This window comes from Garra rufa, chromosome 11, assembly GCF_049309525.1.
Source record: "Garra rufa chromosome 11, GarRuf1.0, whole genome shotgun sequence".
Classification (NCBI taxonomy): domain Eukaryota; kingdom Metazoa; phylum Chordata; class Actinopteri; order Cypriniformes; family Cyprinidae; genus Garra; species Garra rufa.
Window position 1 is genome coordinate 10,860,549 of NC_133371.1, and position 14,612 is coordinate 10,875,160.

At 37.9% G+C, this 14,612-nt stretch overlaps 1 protein-coding gene across 1 annotated transcript in view; it reads left to right on the forward strand.

Moving 5' to 3' along the window:
- kcnj5 (potassium inwardly rectifying channel subfamily J member 5) overlaps positions 1-14,612 on the forward strand; it is a 34,810-nt gene that overhangs the window by 17,218 nt on the left and 2,980 nt on the right. Inside the window, exon 3 of the mRNA XM_073850081.1 lies at positions 1,710-2,586. Within this exon, the coding sequence (XP_073706182.1) occupies positions 1,710-2,586 (877 nt within the window). The remainder of the gene's footprint in view (positions 1-1,709; positions 2,587-14,612) is intronic.

A 14,612-nucleotide genomic window follows, 5' to 3' on the forward strand; every position in this document is an offset into this window, starting at 1 on the left:
TTTTTGAGGAAAACATTTCAGGATTTCTCTCCATATAATGGGTATGTATGGTGCCCTCAAGTTGAAAGTGAACTTCCAAAATGCAGTTTAAACTCGGCTTTAACAGGATCTAAGCGGTCCCAGCCGAGGAAGAAGGGTCTTTTCTAGAAAAACGATTGGTTTGACAAATTGACAATTTATATACTTTTTAACCTCAAATGCTCATCATGTCTCGTCTCTGCGATGCACAGTCTGTGTAACAGTTAGGGTATGTCGAGAAACTCCAATCTCGAGACGAGACAAAACAAGCATTTGAGGTTAAAAAGTATATAAATTGTCAATTTCTTTTGAAAATAACTGATCGTTTCGCCTTCTTCCTCGGCTGAGATCGTTTAGAGTCAATGAAGCTGCGTTTAAACTGAATTTTGGAAGTTCAAATTGGGGGCACTATACATATCCATTATATGGAGAGAAATCCTGAAATATTTTTCTCAAAAATCATAATTTCTTTACAACTGAAGAAAGAAAGACATGAACATCTTGGATGACAAGGAAGTAAGTACATTTTCTGTAAATTTTGTTTCTTGAAGTGAACAAATCCTTTAACTGTGAAGTTTAGACAATAATTGTAACTTTAAACACCATATTAAATCAAATATTGTTTTTGTGTTCTATTCCTAGAGGCCTTATATTCTCATTAACAGGCCATTATATAAAATAGTCGATTACACAATGCTCAGTCAAGTATTTCAGTCAGCTGTGTAGTAGGAATACTGAACAAGGTTGGAGGCACACCAAATACTAGAAAATCAATTTGTTTGCAATGTTTACAAAAAGTGTTGGTTTTATTTTTTGCCCAAGATTTGGCTTTATCTGACAGAAAATACAGGGCCGCAGGTGTGTATGCAGCAGGAGGTCTCTGTGTGTTCTGGTTTCCCATAAGCACTTTAAGGCTTGTCTATAATTGACTGCTAGCACCTTAACATGACGCCATGTTTCAATTAACAGCCAAGCACAGTTTTCCACAAATGGAGAGACAAAGTGCCAGTGCGTCTTTGTCTCATGTGGAGGGCACTGTGTTATGGACTTGGGAGGGGGGCAATGATTCTTATCTGGGCTTGCCAGGGTCCCATGGGCAAGAGGAAGGTAATGGGGGAAGTGTCCCATGGAGCTGGTGTGGAACAAGGAATCAGAAATGGACTAAGGCCAAGATAGCACAGGAAAGAGAGTCATGGGAGAGAAAAAAAAAACACAGTAGAGAAAAGAAAAATCCATCCAGTACTTTTATGTTGCAGTGATCTGCATGTTCTGCATGTGCTGTAACAATATTACATTGTTAGAAAAGAACAGTGTGAACGTACTTCTGCTTGATGTTGGCAACTGTGCCATCTACAACTGTCACTGCCTGGCTTACAGCAGCTTAGTGAAGAGATAGAAACGGCTGAGGGAAGCTATTGATCTGGCTAGCAAAATATGTTCTATGATTCTGATGGGACCAGATTGTAACACCATGGATCTGTAGGAAGTATCACATCCTGCATGTATTATGCATCCCTAACACTGATGCCTAATATAGGTCTACAGGTTCAGACTTGCTGATACCATAGCCCATCATTCTTATTTTAAATTGAGTCCTTATTCAAGAAAAAAATGGCTCAGCAAAGATTTCTGTCACATTGATCTTGTAAACGAAGGATGAATTTGTTTCTTATCTCTCTCCCTCCTCACAGCAGGTGAAGAAACTCCCCAAGCACCTGAGGGAAGCACAAATCCCCACAGATCGCACACACCTCATCTCTGATCCTGTTAAGAAACCCCGCCAGCGCTACGTACAGAAAGACGGCAAGTGCAATGTTCATCACGGAAACGTTCAAGAGACGTATCGTTATCTCAGCGACCTCTTCACAACACTGGTCGACTTACGTTGGCGCCTCAGTTTCTTCATTTTTACCTTGGTCTACGTGGTCAACTGGCTGTTCTTCGGGTTTTTGTGGTGGCTTATTGCGCTAATACGAGGTGATCTCCTACACGCAGATGAAGAGGGCTGGACCCCTTGTGTTGAAAACCTCAACAGCTTTGTCTCGGCTTTTCTCTTTTCCATTGAAACCGAGACCACCATTGGTTATGGCTATCGTGTCATCACAGAGAAGTGCCCAGAAGGGATTATACTTCTACTGGTTCAGGCCATCTTGGGATCCATTGTCAACGCTATGATGGTGGGCTGCATGTTCGTAAAGATCTCGCAGCCTAAGAACCGAGCAGAGACGTTGATGTTCTCCCACAAGGCTGTGATCTCAGTAAGGGACAACAAGATGTGCCTGATGTTTAGAGTTGGTGACCTGCGGAATTCCCACATTGTGGAAGCGTCAATCCGTGCCAAACTCATTCGCTCACAGCAGACCAAGGAGGGCGAGTTCATTCCACTCAACCAGACTGACATCAACATTGGCTTTGACACAGGAGATGACCGCCTCTTCCTGGTATCGCCTCTCATTATCTCACACGAGATTAATGAGAAAAGTCCTTTCTGGGAGATGTCCCGGGCACAGATGGAGAAGGAAGAGTTTGAGATTGTCGTCATCTTGGAGGGCATGGTTGAAGCTACAGGTATGTTCTCCTTGACGTCAAGCAATTCAACTCTTGACCTGAAAGTGTCATAGTCTCCATGAGTAAGAATTGAATCTTTGCATTAACCCTAGAAACTATCAGTTTTTTTGAAATGGCTTCAAGGAGCAAGTTGTGTATTAACTGCCAAGCTCTTTAGAGCGGTTGACCTCAATGAATTTTCCATGATATTTTGTGGTAAGCGAGAGACTTAGAGGTCAGTCATTTAAATATACAAAACTGCAACACATTATTCATTTGCTGACAGTGCTGAGTCATCCCTTCTGTAAGCATGCTGACTACACGAAATAACATTCAAGAACTGACAAGAAGATAAATGTTTCAATATTGATGCTAACGCTGTATTTCCAACACATGAGGGTGGGTTTGATAGCCTCTTGTTGTCTAGCCAGCCATGTCCTTGCAAACCTGTTCAGTCTGGAGTTGTGGAAAGAGGTGAAAGGTGATGAAAGTACTCCGGGTATGTTCCACTCTGCTGGAGGGATCCTTTGGAAAGCTTATTGGAGCAAAAAAGTTTATTTTTCCACTCTTCATTTTAATTACTATTGCTGCAGTTCTCAGGTCAGTGAAACTCAATAACGGTCAGGCAGTTCATCGAGAATACTGCTTCTAAAATGTCTTTGAGAGTAGTTTTGGTATTATACCTTAAGACATTCGAACTAACCCTTACGAAAAAGAAGTTTATTGAAGTGTGCTATTAGTATACTTCTTTTAAACTAAATATAGGAAAGTATACTTTCAGTCTACTTCTCAGAAATGTGCTTTTTATACTTCTCAGAAATATACTTAAAATGGCATTTAGGTATACTTGACTTATACTTAGAAAAATATAAATATATTTGAGGTATACTTGTGCTCATTACGCTATTGCACATCTTATGAACAGAATTTCCTAAACACAAGTGAAGAAGAAACCGAAACAACAGATGCTTCCACATGTAATCTGACACAATCGTGAGACATAAAACAGCATCAAAACCATAGATATGCAAAACTGTGTAACATTATGGAATAAAATGTCAACCCATGAAGAGGTGATAATGACTGTCACGCTTTGGGGTGTTGATCAACTCCATCTACATTTTGATTATCATGAATAGTATTTTTTAGTACACACTGATATTTCTATACTTACTACATAAAGTATAATTAAAATATACTTTACTTAAGTATACTTAATAAAATAAACTTCAAGTATACTTCTTTTTGGTAAGGTAATACACAAGCCATAACACAACAGAGAGCCCAGGGTGTTGTGGCATTCAAATTGTTTATTAATAATACCGTTGATGTGGAGTTACTGTAGCAGTCCTTGCAAAGTTTGTTCATTTTCAGTCCATTACCCTAAAAATTAGTCATAGTCCGCTTAACAATCAAATGCAAATCCACGGTGTGTACAAGGTTAACCAATAATAGTTTGATGCCTGGGCTTCAGCAGAAAACATGCAATTTGAATATATGAAAGTGGATGGATTTATATAGATTTCTCATTCTCGGCTACTGTTTGGTTGGCCTTGCAGAACACTGTGTGCAATATTGATTTAAGTAGATCTCCTTATTCTCAGGGCTGTTTAGGGAATAAAGATGCCTCTATTGTCTAACGTGTCTACACTAATTGTAGATTCATTCCCAGGCTGAAACATTTCCCATGGTTTATCAGATATCTCAGGTGAATGTTTGCAATTCAAATTATTTATTGGGCGTTTGTCCAAAGAGAACTTGCACTGCTAATCTAAATCCAATTCATTATACATGCTTTCCTGTGAAGGTATTCCGTTTTGTGCTTGTTTTGCAGTGAATACCAATGAGGACTCAAGAAAGAAAAGGTGAAAAGCATCGTATGATAGAAATTTCATGCATTCATAATGCAAAAAGTTGCATGTTTGGAGGTTTTTGTACCAGGAACATGCAACTGTTATTGATTGAAATAACCGAGGATCTAATGGTGAGAATTTAATCTTCCACTAACCTTGCTCTGGGCCCTAGATGCCATATGACATATCAGCAGTCTCCTCAACCTTCCTATCACTTTGAAATGTTTTCCACTTTCCACTGTGGAGATGTGCATACGTAAGCACATGTCAATAGCTATGGGCTATGATGCCATTGATCTACTGAACCCTGTGTAAATTATGCCTTTGACAGATGACGAGGTATAGATCAGGGTGCTATTGGCCAAGAAAAACCTACAAATAGGCTCGCTGGCCTCTCTGAGATCGAAGTCTACTCCCACTTGCTAATGAGGGATGATAGCTTCTTTTGATGTGCAGTAGAGAGCTAATGACCTGATGAGTGCAATAAGGTCACAAACAACCCGATGTCTTATTTGTAGAATATAGCAATGTTTTAATTTAGCCCTGGCATGTGTCAGAGATGATGGATAGCCGCTTTGGTCTAGTCTATTATTTTTCCAGTACTGAGGGTGAGGAGTTCTATAGTAAGTCTCTTGAGTACTGCTTGCAATTTGCATGAACGTGATGAGACTCTAATGATGGTTAGTCAGATGTAATTTGCATCATTTAATTGTTGCAACATAAGTGGTTTTCAATTTAGAAATGGGCCTGATCTTGAGTGATATGATCACGAACAACAGCTTTTCCCTAATGAAAGGTTCTTCCCACTGCAGAATATGACAAGCAAACATATTTGATCCATTCTGTTCCAAAAGCTAGTGAGCTGACTACATAAGCAGAACTGTGAGGCAAGCTTCTGAAGCAAAGGCGCTTTGATTATGCTACCTTCTAAAATGCCTTTTATGGCAGCATGAGGGGCAAATTGCTGAAAAGGCAAATGCATTGCAATATAATGTTGACTATAAAAACATTTTTTGGACTGTTTTACCCAAACTGATCTCACAACGAAAACGTACCTGTGGGAACTTTTTAGTGATATACAGTGAGGTCAATAAGTATTTGATCACCCTGTGATTTTGCAAGTTCTCTTACTTAGAAATCATGGAGGGGTCTACAATTTCCAGCTTAGGTACATTTCCACTGTGAGAGACAGAATCTAAAAATAAAAATCCGGAAATCACATTGTATGATTTTTTAACAATTTATTTGTGAATTACTGTGTCAAATAAGTATTTGATCACTTGAGTCAATTTTTTTTTATATTTTGTACAGAAGCCTTTGTTAACAATTACAGAGGTCAAACGGTTCCTATAGTTTTGCCCACTCCTCCATACAGATTTTCTCTGTCAGGTTTCGGGGCTGTCGCTGAGCAACACAGATTTTCTGCTCCCTCCAAAGATTTTCTATTGGATTTAGGTCTGGAGACTGGCTAGGCCACTCCAGAACCTTGATATGCTTCTTACGGAGCCACTCCTTGGTTTTCTGGGCTGTGTGCTTTGGGTCATTGAAATGTTGGAAGACCCAGCCACGACCCATCTTTAATGCTCTGACTGAGGGAAGGAGGTTTTTGCCCAATATGTCACAATACATGGCCCCGTTAATCCTCTCCTTAATAAAGTGCAGTCGTCATGTCCCCTGTGCAGAAAAACACCCCCTAAGCATGATGCTTCCAGCCCTATGCTTCACTGTAGGTATGGTATTATTGGGATGATACTCATCATTTTTCTTCCTCCAAACACGACGAATGGAGTTAAGACCAAAAAGTTCTACTTTGGTCTCATCTGACCACAGGACTTTCTCCCATGACTCCTCTGGATCATCCAGATGGTCCCTGGCAAACTTCAGACGGGCCTGGACATGGGCTGACTTAAGCAGGGGAACCTTCGTGTGATGCAAGATTTTAAACCATGACGTCTTAGTGTATTACTGATAGTAGCCTTGGAAACGATGGTCCCAGCTCTCTTCACGGCATTGACCAGATCCTCCCGTGTAGTTCTGGACTGATTCTTCACCATTCTTAGCATCATTGATACCCCAACAAGGAGAGATCTTCCGTGGGGCCCCAGTCCGAGGGACATTGACAGTCATCATTAGCCTCTTCCATTTTCTGACAATTGCTCCAACAGTTGTCTTTTTTCACCAAGCTGCTTGGCAATTGCCCCGTAGCCCCTTCCAACTTTGCGAAGGTCTACAATTTTGTCTCTTGTGTCTTTTGACAGCTCTTTGGTTTAGCCCAAGTTGCTACTTAGACTTTGATTGTGGGGTGCACACAGGTGTCTTTATGACAGCTAACGACCTCAAACATGTGCTACTAATTTAGAATCATGAGCAGAGTGTAGCTGGACTATTTAAAAGCAAAATAACAGGCCTTTGAGGGTCAGAAATCTGGCTGATAAGCAAGTGATCAAATACTTATTTGACACAATAATTCACAAATAAATTGTTAAAAAAAACATCATAAAATGTGATTTCTGGATTTTTATTTTTAGATTCTGTCTCTCACAGTGGAAATGCACATATGCTGAAAATTGTAGTCCCCTCCATGATTTCTAAGTAAGAGAACTTGCAAAATCACAGGGTGATCAAATACTTATTGACCTAACTATATATGAGGAGCTCTTTTCCAAAACGCTATGAATCCATTTTAATAGTTTTCAGGAAAATTACATTTTTTTCCTAGACCCATATATTTTGTTAATATTCAATTTATCCTGTTAAAAAGGTCTGTTGGCTCATTCTGAAAATGTTAAACAATGATTGTTAAATGAAACAACAATATTGTTGATCATACATTCAAAGTTTATATTTATTTTTTTCAAAACGCTACAAATCCATTTTTTTTTTCCAAAACATTGCTCGTTTATGTCTTTAAAAAAACAAGAGAACATGCAACATATGACATAAGGGACTCATACTATAAATTAATATAAATCTTTATTTTTAATGTCAGTCTTTTCGTTTGTTTAGACTTTCAGAGGCTGCCTTTCCACTTGCGTTATGTCCAGGAGAATTATGGCCCTATCCTTGTAAACCTTGTTTGGTCTTTCTTAAAACTGTCTAAATTTATTATCAGGTCGTCTGGTGACAGCTTTTAGTTTGCGTGTTTTAGTCTGAAAACTTCAGGGTTGTGTTTCATTGTAAATGGACCAAAACTTTTGGAGACTTTTGAAAACGATGGCGTGGCTGTCCACATTCTCTCTGTGTATCCTTGACGACCATGTAAACAATCACATCATGCTCGTTGCTTTAGCCATAGATATGTATAAGTAGATTCCCCTTTCGACCACTTCAAGCACGTCCTTTATCAAAACAATAGGGAATCTACCTATACACGCTACTCGCTAATGTAGACGAGGATTCTTTTCATTTTAAAACGCCGTTTTAAAACCAAAACGCACTAGTAAACATTGACGAACCTTCTTTTTTGTTGTTTTTCTTGTGATTTCTTTGTCTAGTCTGCGTTTTCTAACCACAGGTGCAGGTATCACTGCCTCATCCAGGCCATCAAAATTGTTAATCGAGTTTAAAGCTCTCATTTTGAAGACTGAACACAAACATCTCTCGCTTCAGGGCGCCGCCATGTTAGATTGCGTCGAACGCTCGCCGAATTCTGATTGGTCGAGAGGATATATCGCATTAAGATTAAAAACAGGTTTGGCGCTTATAGCGTTTTGGAAAGAAACTGCATCTTGCAGTACATTTTTAACACGGAAATACAGCGATTTGGCATGAAACATTTATGGAGTCGTGAATAGGTTCAGTACACTGCAAAATGGCATAATTAACTCTTTTTTTTTTTATTTGGCGTTTATCGCGTTTTGGAAAAGAGCTCTTCATATATATATATATATATATATATATATATGTTTAAAACTTTAGGTAAGTAACTTGATGGTTACACCACATGACATTTTACAATAAATACTCATTGACCTCACTGTACTGTATGTACCATATTACTGCAGTTTCCAACAGAAATGTCCACTAAGTGGCGCTAAAAAATGTTTTTTTTTTTTTTTTTTTTTTCCGGAACAGATGAATGTATATATGATATGTTTTCTGACTTGAAATGTCCATTGAGTGGTGCTTTAACTGTAATACTGTGACGTTTTTGAATAACGTACCATCTGCATTATGCCTAAACCTACCTCATAGTATGAACAAACATGAATGTGACATAAAAATGCAATCAAGCATGCAATTTTAGCTTGTTTTTTGATCTCTCATCTTTCAGCTCTTTCATCGCGAGTCATGTTTTTCACAGGATTTGTACCCAAGGATTCCGCATCCTAAATCCAATTGTGTGCTGGCTGATCTACCAAGCAAGCTTGTTATGTCCAGTGTTGTGTCCATTTTTGACCCCCTGTCAAATTATTACTCCCTCTCATTGAAATTGCTACATGATTGCCCAATCCTAACCCCTCCCCCACACTTAACCCTAAACCAGGGGTCATCAAACTTGATCCTGGAGGGCCGGTGTCCTGCAGAGTTTAGCTCCAACTTGCCTCAACACACCTGCCTAGAAGTTTCAAGTATACCTATTAAGACCTTGATAAGCTGGTTCAGGTGTGTTTGATTAGGGTTGGAGCTAAACTCTGTAGGACACCGGCCCTCCAGGACTGAGTGTGGTGACCCCTGCCCTAAACCCTAACCTACCAATATCAGGGGCAGGGTGCGATTTGCCGGGGGGGATGGGGGGGGAATTTCCCCATCTGGTCTATGCATCCCTGCCTTTGTTGAATTGTTTTCATCCCTGGTTTTATCCCGTGAAGCCGCTCTTACATCCCAATCTAAATCAAATCTGCAATATGCACTTTAAAGTCCTGTTATGAATCAAATGATTCGCCATACGCACTTTGAAGTTCCGTTTTGAATCAAATGATTCCCGATACACGCATTGAAGTTCCGTTCTGAATCAAATTATTCGCAATCCGATTGGAGCGCTTCGAAACAGTGAATAATTTTGTAACGCAGTGGTTTACTGATTTTGAGTTTCAAAAAGCTCTGTTGATACTTAGCTCACTTTCGCTATATAATTTATTTGTTGTTTGAAATAAAATCATTACAGTCAACAGGCCTAACCAACCTACAATATATTTTATTAAACTGTGTTCACGTTAGACAGTTTCTGTCATATTAAAACATTTCATGACATGACACTCAATATCTGGTACTTGCCAAAAAAGGCAGGTATATAATGTTCATTGTTAACAGATTAGACTATCAGTTTGGTCAACCTCCGCCAATGGAGAGAAAAAAAAAGTTTTCAAAAGCATCCACCATCTGCTTTTTTCACAAATTGCACCCTGACTAGGGGGGTAGTAATTTGCTGGGGGTTAACACCGGAAAGCAAAACATATGGAGCTGCAATCATAGCTGTGTACAAAAACAATTAGAAGTGCTTGCTGTTTTACCGCCTCTAGTGTTAGTTTCTGTTGGAAACTGCAGTGATATGTGCTTATTGATACGTATTTTGCGTCTTGCAAAAAAGTTCACACAGGTGCGTTTTTGTAATGATATGACGTAGGTTTACCACATATCAAATATATATTGGGTTGCAACATAGGCTTATTGGAAATATGTCCCTCTTTATACAGTACATTTCTGCAAAACGTATCACTGCAATTTTCTAGTTGAAATGAACACTAGAGGCAGTAAAACTCTTTTTTTACACAAAGTATGATTTAAAGAATTTAAACTTAGCGGAATAGATCTGCTACGCTGCTGCTGCTGAATTGCTGCTGCTGTTGGTTATTGGTGTAGTTGTATATTACTGCTGCTGCAAGCAAGTACAGAAAATGCTACTGCCAAAGAGCACCATGATACGGTGCTGTGAGTATTTAAGACATACTGCTGCTGCACAAATAGCATAAAATAACCCATAGCAGATCTATACAGGTGGAGCTGGGGAAGGTGGAGGGTTTCAGAGGAACTCTGAAAACGCGCTGCAAAATGAAGTGAATGCTACCAGCCATTCAAATAACTGCAAGCTGCAAGCTCATTGGTTCTGTATGCAACATGAACCAATCAGCTTGTGCCAGTCGTATAACTCTGTGATATCACCAGTTACGTTAAGAACCCATCAGCCTGCATCATCAAGAGTTTCATGGCAGAACTAGGTATTTTAGTTAATAAAACCTAATTTTCACACAATTACTTACAGTATATTATGTTATAACTTCAAAACAATTTTAACATCCTGCGCAATTTGATACCTTTGAACATTGTCGTCACATATACAGCTTCATATGCACAAGTGTTCTTATTTAACAGGTTTGCTCGGTAGCTCAGATACAGCGTTGAGTTATGAAGAGTTCCGGTACAAGCCCCATGAAAATACAGTTCGACAAAACAGCTAAAGTTAAAATAGCACGGCTGTATAACAAATGCATTTCTATATCACTTTTGGTGTGGGTTTGGTGTAGGGGATATTTCCAACACAATATAGCATCGACCTTTAGTGGATATTTGAATTCTGAACAGCCGCAATACGTACCTCAAGCAGCGTAATAAAAAGGCAGTAATATGTGATTGTACCAAAAAAATAAAAAGTGCTATGCACTCTTAAAAATAAAAGAACCATTTTTGGTTCCACAAAGAACCATTCAGTCAAAGGTTTTTTAAAGAACCATTTCTTGCTTACCTTTTTATAATCTGAAGAACCTTATTTGCCACAAAAGAACCTTTAATGAAACAGAAAAGTTCTTCAGATGTGTAAGGTTCTTTATGGAACATTTAGACAGAAAGGTTATTTTCTATGGCATCATGAAGCACCTTTTTTTAAGAGTGTGGTCACGTATTGAACACGTGTTTTAGCGCCATTCTCTGGACATTTCACTTTAAAATTGCCATGAAACTTGCAGTAAGGTACGTAATTTCAGTTGATATATTGTCAGCCAAGTCTCTAGTGCACTTCATGTGAATTTATCAATAATACCATAGATTTGCTTCCAGATGCAGTACAATTAACAGTGAAGGTTTAGAAGCAGGTCACAAACAATATGGATTTAAAAACAGTTGGTGTTAGTGATCAAAGATCTGCACCCTATTAGTGAAAAATAACCTGTCATTGAATGCTTTTCTTTTCATCAACACAATGAATGCCTTAAAAAACACAGCAGCCCATTGAGTGCTCATAACCAAAGGCATCTACTAAATATATCCTGTGGCATAAGATAGGCTTATCAGTGTTTTTAAGAAGTGCCCATTAACTTTCCATTCATTTTGCTATTAATGAGTCTCAAACCCATAGATAAGAACATGCTTTGAATTAATGTTCTATAACTAATATAGATTTTTAAAGGCCAGCTTTATGAGGTGGTGTGTTGATTAAGAGAGAAACTGCGGAGGCAGTTTGAAGGTTATTGATGTGTGCTTGAGCAGTTTAAATTTTAACACTGACTATTAGTGCTGGATTTCTGTTTAAAGCTCAAACAAACCTGCAGAGAGTTCTGGCGTCCTCTGAAGGTGGTGATTTTCAGTTCACTTATCGTTAGATAAGTGCTTGTTCAGTAACCATATCATTAGTAGACTGATTTTTTTTTTGCAAATTTTTTAATTACCCAGATGTGTTACATTTTGTTTGTTATGAAACAGCTCTGTTTTAGGTGTACTAACACATGCACACTGAGACAAAGACTTAAGCTAAAATACAATATTGACAATGACAAGGAACAGAGAATCAGACAAGGTTTTCCTGCATGGGAACACAGCAGTTCTTATAATGGTGCTTCTTATCACAGTAGAAATGATAGTGCTCATATGTGTCAGCAGATTTCAGTGCCACCGTTGTTCTCCACAAATAGACTTAGGAACCCCTGGCCTTGAGGTGCTGTGCCCTTATTTATAGATTTGAAAAGCATCCGTGCATGAAACCAGCCATTGCTAGGTTATTGAGATCAACATACCCTCTTTTGTCTTTCTCTTTAACTCAACACAAACACACACACACAGAGACAGAGAGTAAACACAATGCTAAATGTATTACACTTACTCCCACACACTTTTTCTGCTCTAAAACATGTGAAGCAAACACAGGGGGAGTCAGAGACTCTCAGAGCATTCCGTTCATTTCAGTTTCAATCAATGCTACAATGTAGATCAGTGGTTTTCAATTGGTTTTGCTTCAGAACCCAGATTTTACATCAAATGGTGAACCAACAGAGTACAAAGTTTGTTTATGCAAAAGTAAGCAAAAATGGCTGTATTGGCAGCCAATAAATTACTAGACCTCGCTGAAACATTTACCATACATAGTTTTGTTAATGGTTTTTCCTAATACATGCATGCCACATAACCTATCCATATTAGAATAGAGTGTAACAGGCTGCTTGCCCATTGACATCAACAAGGGGAGACTCTGCAGGCAAAATCATTGTTTTAATTCAGTTTTTCTGAATTATGGAGTGACAATATGATATACCCAAAATCCCCTCTATAAAATCATTTGACTCTAATATGTCAAACCAATTAAACAAGAATTTTGAAACTGACTTCATCCAGTGTTTAGATTTTTTTTTGCACTAGAAATGTATGCAATTTAGCGTATATTTCATTAAATAATGCCTCATTTGCATATTTAAACCTAACATTTTAGAAAACTTGTAATACAAAAAATGTTTGCAATTATCAATGTAACCATATTCACCTGCAGTGTCTCTCAAAAGCATCTTTTAAGACTACTAACTATTGCTACTACTATTGCTTTTTGCAATTAGTGTTTACTGACCAGCCACCCATCTTTGAGTCATGACGCACTATTTGAGAACCACTGACGTAGATTGTGACGCTTTAGGCTTTGAATGCTGGCATGGTTTAATTCTCTATAATCTGTAATTACAGTTTTATCAATATGGCATCACTAAGTATTATACATATAAGCATGAGGTCTTAGTCTTGTATTATTCTCAAAGTTTTGCTAAAACATAAATACAGTGATTAACAAGGGCTTTTCCGTAATTACAGGTCTACACTTAAAATGACTGCATGATTTTGAGTTTCCATGGTCTTATGCAGGAGAAAACACAAATCTCTGTACCAAAGTAGACACAAGATGTGCATACAAATTTGGGGAAATTCCTTTTATCCTCTAAATGTTTCCGAGGATGTGTATAATTTGCTCACATGAATAGGTAATGATCATCTTGAGGGTTTTTTTCTTTTTTTGCATCCTGTGTATGAAAAGTGGACATGACGGATATGGAAGTGGGCAGTACACAGCGCATTAACTCAGGTTTACATGACAACTTGAAGTCATGGGGCAACAATTCCGTATCAAGATGTGTTCAAATAGCTGTAACTGAAGACACACATAGTAAGACACTGCACCAAACAGAAAATGAAATATGCTGTTTGATCATTGTAATCCCTTTGGCTTCCTGCTCATGCTACATAATGTCACACACCCAAAACTGCTCAGAAAGGGAAATGTAAAACATTCAGCCTTACAAACGAATTCATCTCCCTTAGGCACAAACTCGCAATTGGTAAAGAGTCTGAAAATTGTAAGTAGACAGAGCACTCATGCGGTAAATTAGACTCTCATTGATTCATTTACTATATACTTAATTTCCTGAAATCAAAAACACAGTAAGATTTAAGTCTCTTCTACTCACCAAGCCTGCATTTATTTGATACAAAGTACAGCAAAACAGTACATTTGTAAAAATAGTTTTACTATTTAAAATAACTGTTTTATGTTGATGTATATATTTTAAAATGTAATTTATTCCTGTGATTTCAAAGCTGATTTGTTTGCATCATTATTCCAGTCACATGATCCTTCAGAAATCGTTCTAAATATTCTGATTTGCTTCTCAAAAGAAAAAAAAAATTATACTGACTCCAAGCTTTTTAATGGTAAAGTGTACAAAAGCTTTTTATTTCAGATAAATGCTGATCTCTGGATTTTTCTATTCATCAAAGAATCCTGGGGGGGAAAATGTACTCAACGTTTTTAAATATTTACAATAATAATAACAAAAACTAAATCAATAAATAAAAACTTGAACAGCAAATCAGCATATTAGAATGATTTCTAAAGGATCATGTGACACTGAAGACTGGAGTAATGATGCTGAAAATGTAGCTTTAATCACAGGAATAAATTACATTTTGAAATGTATTTAATTAGAAAGCAGTTATTTTAAATAGTAA